Source organism: Hyaena hyaena, unplaced genomic scaffold, assembly GCF_003009895.1.
Source record: "Hyaena hyaena isolate Hyena2069 unplaced genomic scaffold, ASM300989v1 scaffold_98, whole genome shotgun sequence".
Taxonomy (NCBI): Eukaryota; Metazoa; Chordata; class Mammalia; order Carnivora; family Hyaenidae; genus Hyaena; species Hyaena hyaena.
In genome coordinates, this window is record NW_024080730.1 from 2,886,946 (window position 1) to 2,909,698 (window position 22,753).

General features: G+C 57.3%; 1 protein-coding gene across 1 annotated transcript in view; it reads right to left on the reverse strand.

Annotated features, from left to right (window-relative positions):
* The window catches only part of SHANK2 (SH3 and multiple ankyrin repeat domains 2), a 419,611-nt gene that overhangs the window by 337,691 nt on the left and 59,167 nt on the right, over window positions 1–22,753 (reverse strand). Inside the window, exon 8 of the mRNA XM_039235341.1 lies at window positions 16,682–16,759. Coding sequence (XP_039091272.1) covers window positions 16,682–16,759 — 78 coding nt within the window. The remainder of the gene's footprint in view (window positions 1–16,681; window positions 16,760–22,753) is intronic.

Here is a 22,753-nt window from a genome sequence, read left to right on the forward strand (position 1 = left end):
ACCCAGGGGCTCCCACAGCCCAAGAGTAATCGGAACAAAAGTGTCAAAAGTCTGTGTGTGTAGTTTTCAAAGTATTCGTCAAAAGCAAGGAAGCAGCGCCTGGAATGTGGTGGTTTCCAACGCTGCGGCGAGCAGAGCAGAGCCGCCATCCTGGACCTGCCCCTGCCCCTCATGCCCGAGTGGAGCGTGCTCGCTGTGTGACTTCGGCCACGTGACTTAACGTCTCTGAGTCTCCACTTCCTCACCCGCAGCAGTAATGACAGACCCTTCCTCCCAAGTAACTTGTCTATTACAGTGAGATTCTGTGTGCAGGTAAGTGGCACTGCCCGAACCACCAGCACTCAGGGAACAGTAGGTTCTAGTCTAATTATTATTATTTTGGGGGGCGTCTGGGGGCTCAGTCAGTTAAGTGTCTGACTTTGGCTCAGGTCATGATCTCACACTATGTGGGTTCGAGGCCCGCGTCGGGCTCTGTGCTGACAGCTTGGAGCCTGGAGCTGCTTCAGATTCTGTGTCTCCCTCTCTCTCTGCCCCTCCCCTGCCTGTGCTCTGTCTCAGTCTCTCTCAAAAATAAACAAACATTAAAAATTTTTTAGGGGCGCCTGGGTGGCTTAGTGGGTTAAGCGTCCGACTTTCGCTTAGGTCATGATCTCGCTGTTTGTGGGTTCGAGCCCCGCGTCGGGCTCTGTGCTGACTGCCAGCTCAGAGCCTGGAGCCTGTTTCAGTCTGTGACTCCCTCTCTCTTTGACCCTCCCCTGCTCACGCTGTCTCTCTCTCTCTCTCTCTCCTATAAATAAATTTAAAAAAATTTTTTAAATAATAATTATTATTATTTTTGAAACGCACTCTCAATAGACAACGGAGGAGTATGTTTGAAAGACACGTTCATACATAAGGGGAAGGGGAGAAAAGAAGGCGGAGAAATGGTGATGTCTCTGAATTTCCCTTGTTTGACAGACTTGACTTTAGAACGATGCAGATATTTTACGTATCTATAAACATTTAAAACACCTAAAGAGCAGTTGTTAAAAATCGGAAGTAGAACGAAACAAAATGACGTGAATGCATACAGAGCCGGTGGCATGGGCACGTGGAGGAAACTTACGCCAAATGCCCTCCGAACACAGACTTCCTCGCACGTCCCTGACAGGACGCGCTCTGCGGACAAACATACCTGAGGCCACGGAGCTCGCACGCCGGTGGAGGCGGTCTACACGCGCACGACAGCGGCCTCCGCTGGGCGCGGACAGGGACGGGCGCTCGCTCCCCAGGAGAGTCGAGTGGAATATACGGGAAGACGCGGCCACAGACGTCTCCGTAAAGCCCCACAGAGCCACGCAAGGCGCCGAGGCCACAGAGCCCCCAGCCGCCTCTCCCGGGGGCAGGTGCGCATTCCCGGCTCAGGGAAAGGATTGGGGACCCCAGGGCTGACCCCAGTGGATGCGCAGAAGTCAGCACGGTTTTTAGCCAACAAGCAGCCAGGGAACAGTCGAAAATTGGATGAGACGTTTGGTAGTTTTCCCTTTCAAGACGCGTTCGTAGGGGACGCTGGACCTGGGAGGGACAGACGGCTGAAGAGCGAGGCATGAACACCGGTGGGGGGGGGGGTGCCCACCAGGGAGAGGGGTGCAGGGAGCACGGCAGCGGCTCGGCTGAGAGCTCGTGAGGCCCCACCACGTGAGGAAGGGCAAGACAGGCCGGGGGGTCCTTGCAAAACTGCAGCCGGGCCTTGACTCAGCCCCGTGTGTGACCCGATCGGGGTGAAGAGCGCCCACTCTCTCCCTCCAGCACGGAAAAGGGTAATTCTCTCCGAGACCAAAGAACATCATCTGGAGGCTCTATAATTTTTTTAAGCAGAGGCTGTGCTCAGCATCCTATACACAGGCACCAACCATTGCCAGGGGCGGGAAACAAGCAGAAAACTCAGTCAACAGAAACAGACCCACGGACGACACAGACGCTTGCGTGAGCCGCTAGAGACCTGATGATAATTCATATTTTCCAGAAAATAAAGGACAAACGAGGGAAAAGAGCTGAAAAGATGGCTAATTTCCTCAGAGAATTGGAACACTTAAAAAGAGTCAACAAGGGGCGCCTGGGTGGCTCAGTCGGTTGAGCGTCCGACTTCGGCTCAGGTCATGATCTCACGGTCCGTGGGTTCGAGTCCCATGTCAGGCTCTGTGCTGACAGCTCAGAGCCTGGATCCTGCTTCAGATTCTGTGTCTCCCTCTCTCTCTGACCCTCCCTGCTCACACTCTGTGTCTCTCTCTCTCCAAACTAAATAAACATTAAAAAAAATTTTTTTTAATTGGAAACAAGGTCAGTAGGAAGCGCACGAGCTAAGCACAGAGGCACGAAACGGGGAACCACGGCAAGGAGGGACGGACCACACGGGAAGCTCGGGCATGTGGGACTGGACGCCTGCAGGGCGGGACCAGGAACGGGCAGGCGCGCCATCTGCACGAAGGCCCAGCTGATGAAACACACAAATCCAGAGATTCAGAGGGCTGTGTGGATTCGGGGCACGATGAATGCTGGAGAAGCTACATCTGAGCAAATGCCAGAAACAGACCACTCGTAAGGCAAACGACTTGAAAAGAAAAACTTAAATGAAAAGAAGCAGGAGGGGTCAGACCGGAAGGAAGGGCCAATCTAGGACGGGGGGGGTGGGGGGGCAAACCAATCTAGAACCCGCACCCGCCAGAGATATGCTACCAATAAGGGTGAATAAATCATCTCCAGAGAAACCAAAGCAGATAATGTATCACCAGCACTCGCCGGGGGGAAACACGGAAATTCTGGAAGAAACGCAAAAAGCCAACGGAAAACAAATAAGCAAGTGATGGAGAGCACGAAACCGTATGGGCACAGAGCTTCTAAGTGTGTCATCCAAGCCGAGAGACAAGGAAGAGAAAGCTGCGTTTGGTGACATAGAATGACAATAAAATCTTATGCTTTCAAATTATAAGCAAACCTAAAATGATTGATTTTATTTTTAAAAAATCGGTAACCTGTGGCTGCTACGAGTTACACTACCTATCATATGATTACAGACCTACAGCAAACCCCAAAACACGCAAGGGGCAACGGGCAACCCTGAAGGAGTGGACATAGGCTAACAGGTGGGAAGAACCATCCAATGTCAGGAGGAAAGAGTCTGGTTTTGGGGGCGGGAGGGGCTGAGAGATGACGGCGCCCACAGCTCCCTGACAACGGCTGTGTGTATGACAGGGAGGGCGTAACATGTGCTGGGAGCTTCTCTCACTCGGTGACGGCCGTGTCCCTGGCTTTCGCCTGCGTCCTTGAGCTCCCCATCTTCCCACTTGAACGCTGACCAGCTTAGCGACGCAGCCCTGCCCTTCCAGCCTCTGGCACTCAGACCGTCTGTGAGTTGCCAGTGACCCTTCAGCCAGGTCCCCAGGACGCAGCGGTGCACCCAGTGTCCACCCACAGCGGGTGCTAAGCACCCAGAGGTCACGTCACCACAAGAGGGAACGCCCGGTCTGGGTGCGGCTGCAAAATGCTGGTTTCCGATGCGCTCGGGTCAGTGCCCCTCGCATCCCTGCCCCCGCACTCGTGCGGCTGAGACCCCCTGACTTCGCATTGGACGCATTTTCTGTCCATCCAGAGGCTGCAGCGGTCAACACCGACCACGCTTTCCTCTCTCGAGAGTCTGCTGAGCACGCCGGACCTCAGCCTCTCTTTCCTGGTCTTTCTCTCCTTCCGACTTGGAGCCTCCACGTAGGACCTTACGGGGAGGCTGCGGTCAAAGAACGGCACCCGTAACGAGCAACTCTGGGGTCTGGCTGAGGTCTCCCCCAAAACACAGTGGGGGACACTGCACTTCCTGTCCTCTGGCGGTTGCCCAGCCCTGATCCTATCCTACAAGGCCAGCTGGACCCTCCCTCGCCACCGCCGTCCTGGCCCCCAGGAGGGCAGCTTCTCGGCAGAGGGAACTGAACAGCTCTGCCCACCGCACACCATTGCTCTAAGCCTCCCTCCACCGACCGCCGAGGAAATGTACACAGCCAGCTACAGGAGGCCAGTGTGCAACCCAGAGGGGAGGGGTGCGGGGCTTCACAGCGGCCACTATGTATATCGGCACGAATCAGCAGCCTGATGTGGTTTCCGTAAAAGAAAGCAATGGGTAAGCATGTGCCGCATTTCATCAGCGCCTTTACGGAATTAATATTCAAAGGTACCCTGCTACGTTGACTCTGAGCTGAAAAAACACATGTGTCTTGTTAAAGACTGCCCAGCAAAGGGAAGAAAACCCTTTCAACGCTTGTAGATGAGGCGGCCGATAGCTGCGGGGCCCACCTGGAGGCCTCCGGCGTGCCTAGTAAGGGAACGGCACGGCAGCAAAACGGGTCCTGGAATCTCTTCCCGGATCCGAGCCCCACCCCGGGCACCTGCCGTCGACACGAGCAGAAATCGTGAGATGTGCTTCTGCAGGGAGCCAGACACTTAAAACCTGGTAGAAACAACATCTGAGTGAGGCAAGGCGTTTCTCCCTCGGAGCCTGGTGCCCGTGCTACGGTTTCCATGGAAAAGCGAGCCTACCGGCCGAGCCCGGAACCTACCGTCCGAGCCCAAGTTTTGCCTGGGATGTCAGGAGCACCACCAGCTCGGTGCGCGGCGCACACAGCACCAGCCTCCGCCATCCTGGTGCGGGGAGAGTCTGTCCTCCTTACTCGCGGCTGCTTTTTTCTACAAAGTCACCGTGGACGCGGATACAGAGACTGACGAACAGGGAGACGCAGGGGCTCGGTCCCTGTCAGCCTCTGCTCACGTTTTCACCAAGGGACCCCCACACAGCTGCTTGATGAGCGCTTCTGTGCGAGGACCCCTTGTCTAACACGTACAGCCGACGCGCCGACGCGGGCCTCACGGAAGCGGGGCCATAGCTGGTGCCCCGACGACGCTCAGCTGACACGCGCGTTTTCTCCCTCGGGCACGTTCCCGCGCTCAGCATCACATGACATCCCTTCAACACTACGCCCGGGGGCTGTTGGAAGCAGGCAAACATCAAAAAAGAACACAGAAGCGGAAAACGAAAAGTTGCTCCTTGTTCTTCTTTGGGGGTGACGGGTTTTGGTGAGCAGGCGGGTTCACGAGTCCGGAGCCGTGCAAATCATGAGATGGGAGACGGGCATTTTCGGAATCCCCCTGGTCTGCCGTATTGACAGGGAGAGGCAAGCCCCGCTCCCCACCGTGACTCGCTAGTCCCGCTTCCGTTTCCTGGTCGGCGCCTCCCCACCTGCTTGAAACGGAAAGGTGCACCGGTGGCTCGAGGCTTCTGCTGCCAGGTCTGGAGGGAAGGAGGCCCCGGGCAGGCACACGTCATATACTCGTTAAGGCAGCTCATAAATAAGAACCCACAACATGAAACAGACTCCAAAGACACACGTGGAGACCAAAGAGTCTGGGTACCTATTTTATAAACAGTAACACTCCCACAGCGTGAACACGAGTAAGAATTCCTGAGCGTGGACTCGGCATTCCCGTTTAAATATTCATGAAGACGCTGAACTCCGTCTTCAGAAAAGATCTCACAATTACACGCCCCGTTTATGCCTTTCCTCCTGCTCTGTGTCCTGGGTTATTTCACCGCCTGGCCCGAGAGGGGTCAGACCTGATGGGGTGGGCTTGTCCTGTGGGGCCAACGGATCTGGGCCGGAGTCGGAGGGATGGGGGCCACCACGGGGAACATGCAAGGAAGAGAGCCTGAGACAGCAGACCCCCCGGGACAGTGAGGAGTTCCCCATCTCTGAAGGCGCTCAGGCAGCAGAGGCCAAGATCGTGGGGACATAATAACTGCCATGAAGCACAGGCAAGGTTCAGGTGGCCTTTGAGATCTTTCAGCACCGTGGGCCATGTGCCCAGATACTCAGATAAATGGGGGACATTGTTACAGGCCCGTCCCCACCTGTGAGGATGGCCCAGGTCCCACAAGGCCTTAGTCACTTGGAGGAGACTCCAGAAACTGCATGCGTCTCCCGTCCACACTGGGTCCCAGAGGTGCCTAGAAGGGAAAGCTCGGCTATTTGAAGGGAGAACAGCTGAGGACAGAGGACTGAGACAACTGGCCGACCAGGCGGGAAGCCTGATTCAGTGGAGAACCGGAAGTGGAGCCTGGAGCTGCTTCAGGTGCTGTGTCTCCCTCTCTCTCTGCCCCTCCCCCACTCGTGCTCTGTCTCTGTCTCAAAAATAAACAAACATTAAAAATTAAGAAAAAAAAAGGATGGAGAAATATCTGATTACTAACGCCAATGTGAGAGGCTGCCACTACCTTTAAAGCAACAGACAAAAGGCGTTAAGAACAGCACACATTTGTCTTTGCCAGAGAATCCTCTATTTTGTTGGCAATCGATGGCTTCAGATGACCAGGCTCGAAGGCAGAAGCCACGATGGAAACCGTTGTCAGTGAAAGAGGGAGAGAGCGTGGTGGCCAGGTGAGCGATGGCAGGGCAGAGACCCGCATCTTCTCAATCCCCACCTCCATACAGGCCCCTAAAGAAGAGGGGCCAGAGCCTGTGAGCAAGTGTAGACAGCGAAGGCCCCAGATGGTGGGTAAATGACACCAGCACCACAGGTGGTCGCTAACGTGCTTCAGGCACCACTGAGCTTCTTGGGAGGAACATCACTCCACACTGGAACCAGCTTCTCGGCGTCCCTTTCCTTCCCTGGAATCTCTGACTGGTCTGACCTTTCTGGAACCGCAGCTTGTGAATCGCGAGCCTGGAATTGGTGGCGTGAGACGGGCCCTCTGTGCTGCCTGAGGCCCAGTTCTCTGCCTGGTGCTCGAGCATGACACCTGCGAGCCCCAGACCAGTGGAGACGCTGAGCGGAGGAGGCCCTGGGCCTTAATGACAGGTCGTGGGATCCATGTGGCTTCGGTCCGGAAGGAACATTGAACGTCCCCCAAGAGCAGATACCCAGGCAGACGTATCGCCACCACCCCCCCCAGGGCACCTTCTAGAACCAGTGATGGAGAACACAGTCACCTTACAGAAGTCCTCAAGTCAACGGGAACCAGAACAAAGGTCCAAAATCCCGGAACCAAAGAGAAACCCCAAGTGTTTTGTGAAGATATGCCGACTGGCTCCACGGAGGGCCCACCCGGGAGACACTACTTGGGCCCGGCGCCCGCACGAGGCCCGCCTCCCACCCAGGTGGGCTTCGGATGGGCGACGGGAGGCCACGTCATCAGCAGAGGCCCGCAGCCCCCTTGGGCCCAGGGAGCAGGGTCAGCCCGCACGCCGCGGACGACCCAGACACCAGCACGCTCTCTCAAGGAGCTCCCTTTTGGCCACACGGACTCGGTCCTACGACTGCGTGTGACAATGACCCTGGTATGTGACCCAAGTCCCGCTCCTGTGTTGGGAGTGGGGACATCACCAACCTCTCATGCACAGGGACCAAAAGCACACTGAGCGCTCAGCGCGCCTGGTCCACCGCCAGCACCAAGGCGCGCGAGCGAGGCCGGCAAGCGCGACGGGAAGGCAGGACTTAGGGACGCAGTTCGGGCCGAGACGCGGTCGGTCCCCATTCAGCTCAGACACTGACCGTGTGTGAGGAGCGCTAACCCACTCTTGGCTCAACCAAAAAGACAGGTTTCAGGGGCGAATCTCATGAAAACCTAGTGGAGGACGTACGGCCAGGCAGAGCCCTTCCCCTCACTAGTGTGTGAGCATGTGCGTGCGCGCGTGTGCGTCTATCCTCTCGCTGTCTCCTGATCCACACCACGTCCTCACCCCCTGCCTCCAGTCAGCGTGCCCCGCCCCGGCCCCCCTGCTCCCCCAGGGTCTTTATGGCCCCGCTGGAACGCCCTGGCTCTGTCCCAGCTTCCGAGGGGGCACAGCCTGATCGGTCCAGAATCAGCCCTTCTGATGATTCCTGGTGGGACAACGGCCTGGGGGCCCTGGGACAGGGTCCCAGCATCACTGAGGTGGGGGGGGGGGTGTCCCAGGCACACCTCTAACCCCCGGAAGCCTGGCGGGGATGCTCAGAGGCTGAACCCTGAGTGAGCGGGTAGAGGCAGCCGGCTTCGTGAGTGTCATCCATTCAGTTACTGCTCTGGGGCTTTGCTGGAACAGCATCTCCTCCCCAAGGAAGGGCGTGTTCCTAAAACTAACACTCACGTTAACTCAATGGATGAGGAGTAAAGGCTTAGGGTTGGGGTCAGGGGAGGCCCCAGGAGACAATGACGACGTGGGGTGAGGGTATCTGGGGGCACCCCCTTCGGGGAGGGGCTGTGAGCTTCCCCGAGGGCCGGGAGAGAACAAGACCGGCTGAGCCATCAGGGAGGGGCTCCAGGCACAGGGAAGGGTGCCTGTGAGCCCCTATGCAGAACCTTCTCTGCTTGGCCACTGTCTTTCCCTCTCGGGGTGGATAGAATGACTGCCCCCCAAAGATTCTACAACTGGATCCCTGGAGGCTGCAAATATGTGACCTTCTATAGTACAACAGGTGTTTGCTGAGTGGTGAAGTTAGGGATTCAGAGACGGATCTAGGCTCTTCTGGGTGCAGCCTAAATGTAATCACAGGTGTCCTTGTAAGAAAGAGGCAGAGGGAGATCTGAATACAGAGGAGGGGCCCCTTGACCACAGAGGCAGAGGCTGGAGGGGTTCAGCCACAGCCCAGGGCCCCTGGATCCCCAGAAGCCGGAGGAGGCGGGAAGGACCCTCCCCCAGAGCCTCCAGAGGGAGCACAGCCCTGAGACACTTGATTCGGGCTCCCGGCCCCCAGGCTGTGAGGGTACCGTGTGCTGTTTTAAGCCACTGTCCTTTTCCCCCCCGTGAGGGTCCCCAGTAGAAGTGACTCAATTATGCAAGAGCTGGCGGGTTTCCAAACAGAAAGCTCAAACACCTTAACCCTTTCTCAAAAGGCTGCTGCAACCGCACCCCCGGGGGGAACAGTTCTCGGGGGATGAAAATATCTCCCTGCTTTTTATGCATAAAGCCTGGCTATACACCTGACACCTGAAAAAACCTTAGTGTATCCGGGGTGTTGAAGCTTCCCGGGGAGGCGATTAGGAAGGAACAGTGAGAAACACCAATTTAAGCAAAGTAGCAGCAAGCGGGGGGGGGGGGGGGGGCCACGGGCCGCGGCACTCACGTGCCCACGGGGTCTGCAGGGGGCCGGCAGGTGCCGCGCGAGGAAACACCTCGATGACAGCAGGGGCCCGTCTCTGCCCCCCCGGAGCCTGCTCAGCCCAGCGGGGAAAGCGGCAAAGGGGCAGGGGTGCCGGGCCCAGACGGGCTGCGAGGGGGAGCCCGCGGTCCCCAGCTTCAGGCAGGCCTTCCTGGCTGATCTTCACACAGATTCGAGAAACTTCAAACCCGAGGCCCAGAAAGGCGCCGGCCCCTGGCGGGGTCCCAGGCGGACGCTCCAGAAAGGGAAGTCCCGCCCTCGTCATCCCTGCAGAGAGCTGGGAGGCCAGCTTCCCGCCGACCAGGCGGACACTTCCCGGGACGCGCACGTGGACACGTGGCTGCTCCCAGAGCCACGTGTGACGGGGGACGGCGGGGGACAGAGTCGAAGGCAAACGGGCAGATACGGAGCAGCGCACAGAAAACCCCGCACCCTGGGCTGGTGCACACATCCTGCCGCTCAGGTTGCTGCGGGGAGGGTGTCCACGTCCCCACAACGTCCCGTGTGGAAGCTCACCCCCAACGTGCGGTGTCCGGAGGTGGCGCCTTTGGGAGGTGGCTGGGGTCAGAGGAGCTTGTGGGGCGGGGCCCACGGCGGGATTCCCGCCCCTCCCCGCGCATGCGGATGCAAGGCCAAGAGAGCGACGGGGGCGCAGGCATCTGCGAGCCGGGCCAGCGAGCGGGCCGGTGCCTGGATCCCCGACCTCCAGGCTCCGGAGCTGGGACGGCAGATGTCCGGTCGGGGCGCCCGTCCTGCGCTATTCTGTGCTGGCGGCCACGCGGATGGACACGGGGCTGTTTCCACTTCGCTTCTAGCTGATGAACCATTCAAGGACGTACATTACGGGGCACATATTTCTTCAGGAGAGAAACAGCTGATTCCTAACTATCTTAGGTCGGTCATTCCACCTGGCGCCCCACCTGCTGCACACCTGTGCCGAGCCGTCCCGCTAACATCACCGCTTAGCGCCCGGTGTGAAAAGTCGCAAGCACCACGTGACCCGCGGTCTCTGGCAGCCGCGGTGCACGTCAACTCCAGCTACAAGGGCTCCAGGTCTGGTGCTGGAGGAGAACGTGCATCGTGTCCCCACAGAGCTTTACAGCTTAGCAGGGGTGGGGGGGGGGGAGCGGATCCAGGAAGCATCCATTCTAACACGGTGTGGAAATGGCATGTTATCAAGTAACATGGGAACCAAAACGAAGGGTCCGCTGCCCGAGGCTCCCCAGGAGTACATCCTGCAGGGGAAGAACTTCGGTTCTGAAGGGTGAATAGGAGATCCCCAGGCAAAGGTGAGATCGTGGTGGGGGGAGGGGCAACATTAGAGATTTTTCTTAAAATTTCTTAATGTTTGTTTATTTTTGAGAGAGAGAGAGTGAGACAGAGAGAGAGACAGACAGAGCACACGCAGGGAAGGGCAGAGAGAGAGGGAGACACAGAATCCGAAGCAGCTCCAGGCTCTGAGCTGTCGGCACAGAGCCCAACGTGTGAGATCCACGAACTGTGAGATCATGACCTGAGCCGAAGTCTGACGCTCAACCAACGGAGCCCCCCAGGCACCCTGAGATTTTCTTTAAAAAAATAAAATGATTTCTTACCAGTGCAATACATCTGAATGGATGGTTTGAAAGTCAAATCTCCCACACGGGCCGTATGCTGCCACACTCACTGCCTCCAGCCCCAGACACACCCCAGCCACGTCCAGCCTTGGACGCTTTCTGAAGCCTTTACCTTGTGTTTGTAAGCAGCACACACCTCTGCTGACCCGTCTCCATCTCTTTCTGTTTAACTATTAGTTACTGACATTGCGTCAGGGAAGACGGTTCCGCCCACTCACCACACAGCCCAGTACAGATATGTCCCAGGCTGCGGTTAAATAACCACATGCTCACATCACCAGGCCGTCCACACCCTTCCCGCAGCCGAGGGGCCCGCCGGCTATGACTGCATTTCTGGCGAGTGACAGCCATGCTTTAAGATCTGCTCTTCTGTTTACCTATAATCAATCCATCTCGGCTTCTTTTTTTAACTTTTTAAGTTTATTTATTTTGAAAAAGAGAGCAAGCAGGGGAGGGGCAGAGAGAGAGAGAATCCCACGCAGGATCCAGACCACCAGCACGGAGCCCGATGTGGGGCTCGAACTCAAAAGCCGTGAGATCATGACCTGAGCGGAAATCAAGAGTCGGACGCTTTACCGCACCGAGCCCCCCAGACGCCCCAACCCGCCCCGCCTTCCGAGGGACGGAGAAATCACACACAGCAGGCGTCCTCCGAGGGCCAAACACTTCGGGTGACCCCCATTTCCTTTGTTTCCAGCCAACACTCCACCAGGTGCCCCCCCACTCCCCCTCCCCGTCCTCACTGCCCCATGTTGGGTGGAGTGCACCCTCCAGCAGCGTCCTGACACAGTGTGCACGTGAGGAACACATGTGCCCCTCACGCTGGGCCCCTGCAATACTGGCTTGGAAGGCTCTTCCCTCTGAGTCTCAAAGGAAGAACTAAGGTCACAGTCAGAGAGCTCCCAGCGCTGCTGCTGGGATGTCTGAGCCCCGATCCTTTATACAGAAACTGGCTTTTCTCTCTTGAAACTTAAGAATCACATCCTGGGGTGCCTGGGTGGCTCCGTCAGTTAAGCATCTGACTCTAGGTTTCAGTTCGGGTCATGACCTCACGGTTCGTGTGTTCGAGCCCCACGTCAGGCTCTGCACTGACGGCACCGAGCCTGCTTGGGATTTTCTCCCACCCTCTTTTTCTGTCCCCCGCGCCCCCTCCTGCTCACTCTCTGTCTCATGCATGCTCTCTCTGTCTCTCAAAAAATAAATAAACATTTTTAAAAATCATGTTTTTATTTTTATTCCCAAAGTTCTGGGCTCTCTCTTTTTTTTTTTTTTTTTTTTAAATGTTTTATTTATTTCTAGGAGAGAGAGAGAGACAGCGTGAACAGGGGAGGGTCAGAGAGAGAGGGAGTCACAGACTGAAACAGGCTCCAGGCTCTGAGCTGGCAGTCAGCACAGAGCCCGACGCGGGGCTCGAACCCACGAACCGCGAGATCATGACCCGAGCGAAAGTCGGACGCTTAACCGACTACGCCACCCGGGCGCCCCAGTTCTGGGCTCTCTTGACCCCATCCTGGCTCCGGGCCTTTGCTCATGCCACGCTAAAATTCAGGGGCGCTTTCGCTGGGGGTGGGGGGTGAAACCCAGCACACTGGGGGGAAGGGTTCCATTTCCAGAGGGGACAGCAAATGCAAAGTCCCTGGGGCAAGAATGTGCTTGGAATGCTGGAGAAAAGCAGGTGTCTAGAGCAGGGCGAGTGGGCCGGGAGGGTGAGTTGGGAGGTGGTCACGTGGCCCCTGTGTGTGGGTGTGAGTGTGCATTTAGTGCCATCTCAGTCCCCTCCCCACCACACGCAGCATGGAAGACAGCACAACGGGAGGGCTCCTGGGGCCCTGGTCACGACGTTTGCACGGACTGTGAGGTCATGGGAAGAACTAAATCGCCTTGACCTTGCACAAAAACCCATGTGGATTTCAAGGACACAAGGCAGCCACAGCCCTGGGACGTAAAACACAACCCCTGTTCCCTGCTTTGGCCTCCCCCCTGCTCTTGCATCCGGCGCGGTGGTCGAGGATGAACACAGGGTCCAGTGGCCGAGTGCAAGCTGCACCGACCCTCACGAGCAGTGGGACCCTGGCGTTCCTGCAGAGGAGCCGCGAGAGAAATGGCTCCTGAGGACGTGAGGAAGGTTCAGTGCCGGGCGGGCACCCGCTGACCCACGCCACCGCGCACCACCTGATGGCTTCTGCCTCTTCCCGCCTGTGTTTACGCTGCACGGCAGTCTTGCAGAAGACCTCTCCTCACCATTTCCTCGTCTCCTTATTCCCTGCGCGCTCTCTGCATCCAGACATCCGACGGGCGGCCTATAAACAATACAACTGTGACCCACGGTGGTGGGGAGAGATGGTGGTGGCGGGGAGAAAGGCCACCTCTCCAAATATGCGTGCCGGGGGCAAGGAGCCTGGCCTGCAGTCACCAAGGAGCCCCTTTGGGGAGGAGCTGCCGGGAGGCAAGAAGGACTCATCGATTCCCCCGTGTCCCCGCCAGAGTTCCCCAGGGAACGCAACAACAGGCTGTGTGTGTGGTCAATCATGGTAGCTGGCAAGCCCAAACTTCGTAGGGCGGGCCGGCAAGCTGGGCACTCAGGCAGACCTTCTACGTTACCGTCTTGATGCAGAATCTCATCTTCTCTGGAAACCTCTTTTTTTCTTGTAAGGCTTGCCACTGATTAGATGAGGCCCACCTACATTACGGAGGGTTCCTCTCTTTCGCTCCAAGTCAACTGGCTGTAGGCGTGAACCACATCTGCATGAGCAGATTCCTTCAGAGCCAACGCCCACACTACGGTTAATCAGAGAGCCGGGTGCGAGCGCCTGGCCAAGTGGGGCCAGCAAACTGGCCGCCAGCGCCTGCCCTGTGTCTCTACCTTGCTGCCTGTGCTCCACCTTCATGTAGATCTTCTATGTCTTCAGACTTCCTGCATTCTGTGTATCGTCAAAATCAGGATACGCTGGATTCGCTCCCTCGGACGGAGCGATCCAAAGCGCAAAGGCCCCCTGATGTTGCTCACTCTGCCCCAGGGTACGAGATGTGCTACGGGATGTCACCTTCGCTCCAAACCTCAGAGCGCTGCACCGGAGGTCCAGAGGCCTGGAGCCCACAAACCCGGCCGCTAACTCATCTTGCATTCCTACGCATCCATCTCTCTATAATTCCCTTTCATCTATTAATTAAGGATAAAAATGCCTACCTCACTGGGATTTTGACACAAAATGACAACATTCAGAAGAGCATCTGTAAGCTTTAAAATTCTGTGCAACCGGAAAGATTCACCACATCGTCACCATCACTGCCAATTCAAATGATGAAATCTTAACGCCTGAATGTTAGTATTTGGAGATAGTGCTTCTAGGGAGGTAACTAAGGTTAAATGTGGTCATAAGGGTGGACCCTGATCGGATGGAATCGTTGTCTCTACAAGGAAAGGCTGAGACCTCAGAAACCCCCCCCCACACACACACACATATACACAGAGGAAAAGCAAGCAAGCAGGTGGCCATCTACCAGACAGGAAGAGAGCCTCACCAGAAGCTACATTTTTTGACACCTTGACCCTAGACTTCCAGCCTCCAAAACTGCAAGAAATAAGTATCTGTTGTCTAAGCCGAGCAGCCTTGGCGTTCTGTTACGGCTGCCGGAGTGACCAGCGCCATCACCTCCATCAGCATCGCTGGCTGGTCCACACCCAGGGAATACGGTAAGTGCTTCTCCTCCTCCTCTTCCTCCTTCTCCTTGAAGAATCAGCTCTCTTGGATTCTCAAATCCCAGCAGGCACCGGGGTCCGAGAGGGCTTCTCAGAACCCCGAGCATCAAGCCCTGCCCTTGAGCTTCTGACTCAGTGGGATCAGGGTGGGGGAAGGGCTGCGTGTTTGTATTTTCCCTCAAGGCCTGAAGTGCGGCTGATGCTGCCTCAGCATTTGGATGAAATCATTAAGCAAATGTTTGGCCAGATGAACTCATGAAACGGTCCAAGATTTCTCGGCAGGGCAGCCAAGGATCACGATGTTTTGTGGGAGCACATCTGATCCTCTTAAACAACGCAGTAAGCCGTCGCTTCCCCCACCCCTGGACGGTAAGGGGTTCCTCTTCCGTGACGGGGCAGTGGGCGCTGTGAACAATAACGAGAGCCGCGCACGTCGCAGGCGGGGATGTCCAGCTGGATCGCATCTCTGTGCCATCCTGGCATGAGAAGGCAGGAGACCCGAGGGAGGGGCTCAGCTCCCCAAAGCAGCGGGGCCCGGCGGGCGTGCGGAGAGCGAGCACCCCAGACTCTGATTCCGCCGCTTACATGAGCAACACTCGCCGGGTACAGAGTCCCATTACTCAGCTGCGTTCCGTGTCATTGTCTTCCAGAACCATTTGGGCATTTGATTGATTATCAAAATAGAGACAGATGGCCTTGCCTCTGAGTGGTGCTGCCCGGCTGGGGGGAGCGTGTACTAAGCAGGCGCCCCGCCCCAGGGGAGCACTGTCTGCAGTGGAAGCCCACGGGAGGCCACCTATGTGCCTTCGGTCCTGGAGGCCATGCACGGCTACTTTGCCAGAGCGCCGAGCAGCCGTTATGAGGCACTGCCCCAAAGAGTCGGAAACGGCTGTTCTGTATCATCAAAGGGTTTTCCATGAATAAAGGACATCAGCTTTCCTGTTCTAAGCAATTGAAGCAATGTTTTGACTTAAAAAAAAAATGACCAAAGAATTGTATTATTTAATGGCAAAGAAAGAAATCTTTAAACCACAACTACACCACTAAGCCACAGAAAAGCCCAAAGGGGCAGACGTGGCCACATGGAGGTGGAAGGTGCCATGTCCGCCCCTAATCACCACCGGCAACAGGACACTTCCCGGCTACCACCTGCGGCCTTCTCAGACCCACTAACCAACCGGGAAGTCACGTCCACCACCCGCTTTGCTCTGAATACCTGAAAGCCGCAAGATTCGAGACCGCAGTCCCGGCCCAGCGCCACGAGTGGATGACGTTACTTTTATGGTGGTTTTGAAACAGCAGCCCCGTGTTCGGAGCAAACGGGCTCATTCTGAGGACTCGGAACCCGTCCTTAGGACTAAGGCCTGAGAAGACCGCCAGCAAAACCCCCCACATGCACCAGGTCTGAGTCTGAGACAGCTCTGGGCTCAGGGCGCAGGGAAAATCACCTCCGAATAAAATCGACAGTCACTTGGATTTTCCATCAAGTGTTTAGGGGCAAACAGCATTTCCATAGCTTACCCCCCACCCCCCACAAACTTGTCTTCACCCTAAACCGTCTGGTCAGCTGCACTGAAATCAGACAAGCCCCCTCTCCATCCGACGGGATTTTACGCAGTGGGAAAGGAGAAGAAGCACCGCCATGTGCTGCCACACGGGCGGCCCTTGGACGCAATCCACCAAGAGAGAGACGCCAGACACGGAAGGCCACCTAGTGTGTGGTTCCTTTTCTGCGGAATGTCCAGAGCAGGCAAATCCACAGACAGAAAGTGGACTCGGGGGTGCCAGGGGCTGGGGGCAGGGGAGAGTGGGGCGGTTACTTTGAAGGTGATGAAATCCACAGAGCACAATGTCGGGAATGTTCTTACGGCCCCTGGAATGTACCCTTTGAAATGACTGAAACGGTCACCTCTGTGTGCTATGTGCTGGTGCAACATACCCATGGCTTTGCCCTCCCTCCACTCGGGGACAGCGGGCCCATGGGGGTGCCAGACGATGACGGGCCGCCTCCCCACAGCAGAGTCACAAAGCTCCCTCCACCCCGCACAGCACGGCCAGCAGAGGCTATTCGAACGCCCCACAGAGGTGAACGGCTGCGGGGCTCAGGCCACTGGGCCGACCCGTGTGGAGCACACAAGTCTGTGCAGAGACTGCCTCGCCTCCCACAACGGCGCGCGCACGTGGGGCCGGCTTCGGGCGCCCCTCTGACCTGAAACGGAGTCTGGCTGTTGTAGTTCTTCAGTTCCTTGTTCCCGCCTCGGAAGAGCAGCACTCTGGCACAGCTGTCCTGCAGAGGAACACAGAGAGACCGCTTGTAGGCCGGTGGCACAGACGTCCCCCAAAGGGACCTGCCCCCAGGCTCCACACACAAGAAATCCAGGACGTTCACGCAAGTCAGCAGGGGCGCTTCCGGTCGTCAGGGTGGGGAGGGGGAGGGGAATGCAGGGGTGCCTATGGTCATTGAGGGGGAGGGTGAATGCAGGGGCCCCTCTAGTCATCAGGGGCAGAGGGTGAAGGAGAGGGTGAGGGGGAATGGCCTCGCGCCCTCCCGGGTGCCGCTTAACTTCCATAAACACTTTGGGGCGACCCCTTGGCGGAACAGGTGAAAACGTGTACTGTGTGCAGCCCACGGCCAAACAGTTTCACTCTTGAGGTCCATGTGCCACCAAAGGTCTTGCACGTGTGTGTGAAATACAGGGAAAACACCGTGAGTACCGCACAAAAAGAGAAAACCTGGAGACGGCCTACATGTTCTGAAATAAGGGACAGTGGGGACGCATTCTAGAATATTCCTCGTCTGGAAAGTTGTAGGAAGAAACAAGACTGAAGCACAAAATCTGACAAGAAATAGACCCAAGAACTTCCGAGTGGAAGCGCAAGCCTCAGAACAAAGCACAGCTTAATTCCCTTTACGTTTGAAAAGCCTCTACACTGTAGCGGGGCGCAAGCACCCGTGGAGAGGAGGTACCAGGAGCAAAGGAGAAGGCGCTGGGGGGTCAACGGGGGGGGGTCTTTTTGTATTATTTCCCATACTTCTATTTTCTGATGTTTCTCAAAGGCAGTCAATACCCATTTGTGTGTGCTTTTACAATGAAAATAAGCCTATTCCTGTCCATTTATGGAGCACCTACTATTTGCACGCCGCCGTCCGTGCCCCCCACGGCAGGGAGCCTGCCGAAGGCCCAGGGAGCACAGCCACAGCCTCCAGAGTCCACTTCGGCCTCTCCGTCCTTCCCCACAGAATCCAGAGCAGGGGCAACAGGCGTGGCCACCCCGGACCAAGTATACATGACCCAGAGCACCCCCTCCCAGTCCTGAAGGGGACCCGTGTCCTGGGGAAAGACAGGTGCATGCTGTGGGTCACAGGACCTCGAGAGCCGCAGAGCGGAGACGGAGTGGGCGCCCACCCACCGAACGGAGCCAGAGGCTGCCCAGGACTGGGGGGCTGGGGGCTCCCCCGGGGCTCCGTGTGGGGCGACGGAGGGTCCCAGCACTGACTGTGGTCGTGGCTGCACGGCTGCGGGTGGGCGAAAATCCACAGAACCCTATGGTTCAGAGGGTAAGTTGTATGGTGCGTGAACTATTTCTTCAGTAGGGGCGTCCTGAATTAGAACGGTAAGAAGTGAGAGCAAGAGACAGGGATAGACACAGAGACACAGAGATAGAGATAGATAGAGATGGAGAAAGACACAGGGAATGAGACACAGGGAGACAAAGACAGAAAAACAGTGACAGAGGCAGAGAGAAACACACAGAGAGAGAGACAGGGCACCACCGGGCAGGTTTCCGTCTCAGGACTAAGATGCTATAACCCAGAGCACAGCAGGTGCGAGCTCTCAGGAGCCAGCTGGAGCTGCCCCGGCCATGACCTGAGCAAGGGTCCCCGGGGACTCGAATGCACTCACGGTAAGAGGGGCCCCCGGGACGGAGCACAGAGGTGGCAGGGACCCTCACTCCACACGCTGCAGGCTGGGGGAGGCACCCTCGGGCCGCAAGCCGCTTCTAGAACATGGGGCCGCAGTGGGGCGGACCTGAGTTGGGCAGGAAAGGATTTCCCGGGCTCTGTGTTCCCAGGCTGCCGGGGTCTGGGGCCCCCAGGCGGCTCGGGGCTGACCGCAGTGGCTGTCTGCATAGTGGTGGACGCTCTATCACACGGACTTTCTCCACCCCCACCCCCATGTGTTCGTGTGATGCTCTGAGTAACTCAAAGAGTTTAAGAAAACTGGAAAAGATAGACCTGTGCTCGGGGAAACAAGATCTTTCCTACGTGGGAAGCAGTTACATCCAGGGTTGAGAACAGTGAGCAATTGGGGTGCCTGGGTGGCTCAGTCGGTTGAGCGTCCGACTTCGGCTCAGGTCATGATCTCACGGTTCGTGGGTTCGAGCCCCGCGTCGGGCTCTGTGCTGACAGCCAGCTCAGAGCCTGGAGCCTGTTTCAGATTCTGTGTCTCCCTCTCTCTCTGACCCTCTCCTGCTCACACTCACACACACACACACACACACTCTCTCTCTCTCAGAAATAAAACTTTAAAAAAAAAAAAAAAAAAAAGACCAGTGAGCCGGCAGGTTCAGATGGTGACAAACCTGGACACCCAGCCTGAGGCCATGGCCTGGACAGAGGCGGGTGCCGGTTCATTCCAGGATCTCAGACTACACGCAGTAGGGGGGGTCCCACAAGGCTGGTTTTGTGAGGCGGTTTTATTAGGACACAGGCCCCCGGGCTCCCCGGTGCTGCTCCAGCCGTACCCGCCCCTGCCTGGCTCCCGGCCCCACCCAGCATCCCTCTCTCCCCAGGAATTAGCCCAGTTGGGTCGCTACTGGCAGCCCAAAGGACGTCAGTTACATTACTTCCACAACAGCATCATCGTGCCGGAGCGAGCAAGATGTCTGTGGTGACGGGAGAAGGCATTTGAGGAAACTGAGGCAGAGAAGGGAACCGGGGCAGGAGAACAGGGGTGGGGGGTGGGGGCACGTAAGGCAGAAGAGAGCACGAAGCCCCTGGGGCACCAAGCAGGGGGCCGCAGCCGGCTCAGGGGACGGGGGTGGCGTCTCCCCTGAGCTGCACCGGCCCCGCCCCCGTGTCCTGGCCCCGCTCAGGGCGGAGTGAGCAGCCGGGAAGGACCGCCAGCCGACGGTCCCAGCGGGAACAACCAGGGCTCGAGCCCCCACGAGCCCCCGGTGCGCAAGTCCTCATGAACGCTCCCTGCGTGCGCGGGAGGCGCGTTCCCGGGAACATCCCACCAGAAACGCTAAGAGTAGATCCCGGCCGGGCACCGCCATTCACACCCGCCGGGTGCGAGCCAGCCTGGGCCCCTCCCGCTAAGGGAGTGTTCAGGGTCAGTACTGACCATCGGGAGACACGGTCCGTCACTCCGGTATCTGCCCGACTTCCCGCTGAGACCGCGTCCCAGAGCTATCTCAGAGTTAGAGGGTAAATTACTAGCCGTTATACCATGTGTGTGTGCAGGTGTGTGCAAGTGTGTTGCAGGTAGGTGTGTGCGTGTGTGCAGTGTGTGTACAGGTGTGTGTATGCTTGTGTGTGCAAGTGTGTATAGGTGTATGAGTGCCCATGTGTGCAGACCTGTCTGTGTGCATAGAGGTGTGTGCAGGCTACGTGCATGTGTGCATGTGTGTGCACGCGTGCAGACGTGTGTGCATGTGTACACGTGTGTGTGCAGGCGTGCGTGTGCACGTGTGTGTGAGTGTGAGTACACACACGTGTACTCTGCCATCCAGCATCCCTGCTAGGGGCAAACATGAGGCCCATTTCACGGACAAGGCAGCAGAAGTCCGGAAAGTTTAAGTGAAAAACCGCAGCTTCAGAAAGGGAGAAAACGAGAAGGCCGCGGCCCAGAGAAGGGCTGAGAGGAGCGGGCTGCCACGGCCGGAGCCTCCCCAAGGTGCTCCTCTGGGCCCCCCGAGGCGAGGAAGTCAGCTGAGGAGAGACGGAGCAGCAACCTGCACTTTTTCAGCCAAAGCTCCGGGAAGAGCGGCACCTTCGCTGCCAGTTATCTTCTGGGCACGAGTTTTCAGACACACTTACCAAACCACCTCCCGCCTCCCTGAGGGTCTCTGGGGCTCATCCCTCTGGGTCACCACCTGCCACAGGGGCCCCGATGCCATCGTTTTCCCTTTACACATGAAGAAACAGGCCCAGAAGCACATTCATTCATGCACGTGACCAGTCGATACGGACTGTCCGCCAGGCCTGGTACTGCTCTGGCCCCGAGGGACCCAGAGCACCATGCAAATGATTAAAGACGGTCATGTGATGAAGAGTGAGAGCAGGCGGTCAGGGAGGACCCCGAGGACGGGGGGGCCCTAAGCTGAGCCCTAAACCAAAGAAGAACCAGATGACAATCAAGGGAAGTGTTCCCAGCAGAGGGAGCAGCATGTGCAAAGGCCCCTGGTCTGGGCTGCAGGCAGCTGGGGCAGGGGGAGGTGACGGGGGCACGGGGGCAGGTGATGGGGGCAGGTGATGAGGGCACGGGGGCAGGTGACGAGGGCACGGGGGCAGGTGACGGGGGCAAAAGGGGAGGTGACGGGGGCACAGGGGCAGGTGATGGGGGCAGGTGACGGGGGCACAGGGGGAGGTGACAGGTGCAGACAGGTCTTCCTGGGCTCACCGTGGAGACCACGTGGGCCATAGGACCGTGGGGCACGTGGGGATGGCCAGCTGCCCCCACAGGAAGGACGGAAGCCTGATGCAGTGGTGGTGGGGAAGGCCCAGCGAGCCCCTAGGGAAGGTCAGTGGGGTCTGCACACTGGCAGACGGAAGAGGTGACAAGAGAGGGCAACAAGGTGCTGGTTACGGGTTTGCCCAAAACTGCCCAGCCCAGACCACAGCGTCAAGGCCACAGCCAGGGATTTAATTCCGGATTTGCAAGTCACACCCACACTTTCGTCTCTACAGCATGGAGGCGATCAGCATGTCATGTCACCGGTGTGATTTACCAAATACCCCAAACTGTAAGTCGGGGACTTGTCTCCAGTTTGAAACGAGCCCGTGTGGGTAGACGGAAATCTAAGAGGTAACGTGCATGCAGTCGGGGAAAAGAAAGGTACAGTAAGTTGGGAGACTGAAATCACCAGAGAGGCTGGAACCCGGCCCCCTGAAGACCATGCCTGACCATGCCGTGGCCCAGGGTGCCATGGCCCAGGGTGCCGTGACCTGACCTGTGCCCGGGGAGCCCCATCCCCACCCATGTCAAGAGCCACAGGAATGTGTCCCCACCGCCTGGGGTGATGAAATACAGGGCGGGATGGAGGCCCAGCTTTGCCGCTTACTGGCCGAGCGGCCGTGGACCAAGTTCTATCTCCTGACCCACATAAGGCAACGTAAACCAATGGCAGACACCAAAGGCTCACTGGGGGATCTAGAGGGAAAGTCCCTGTGGATGCCCTCCTTCAGCAAGACACCCCCCCAGGGCCCCTGAGGATGGCCACCCCCCTGATGGCCCCGTGGAGGTAGCCGCCATGCTGACGGGTGCTCCACGGGCTCGGTCTGTCTCTTCTCAGCTCGGCTGCCGCTGTGATAAGAGGCAGGGTTGTTTCTCATCCTCCACACAAATTGGTCTGGCCTAGTAAGCTCTGATGTTTAAGACTCCCTCCCTTCCTTCATTATCCAAGCCAGGAAAACAAACATCGGGCTGCCTCCCTCCCTCTGGGGCTCCAGGACAGCCAGCAAGAGGCTGAGGGACCTGGCAGACTAGACACAATTTGCTGCTTACAATCAAAGCCCTAATTAGTTGATTTCATCAGAGAAGAGAATATTCCGATCACAGTGTATTTTATTAGAAGTGTGCAGATGAGGCCTGCCGAAAATTGGTAAAACACACACATTAAATTCATAAACCTGGATGCCTTTAGATTTCACAGGAGAGGATGGCAAGGCAACTTAGCAACAGCAGCAGGACTATCAGCAGCATGACCAGCAGCACCATCATCTTCATCACTGTCGTCACCATGACCAGCTTCATCACCACCATCACCATCATCACCACCATCAATACCATCACCACCATCATCACCATCACCACCATCATCACCATCACCACCATCGTCACCATCACCACCATCACCACCACCGTCACCATCACCACCACCGTCACCATCACCACCACCGTCACCATCACCACCATCACCACCATCGTCACCATCACCACCATCACCACCATCACCATCACCATCATCACCATCACCATCACCACCACGACCACCATCGTCACCATCACCACCATCATCATCACAACCATCACCATCATCACCATCATCATCACCA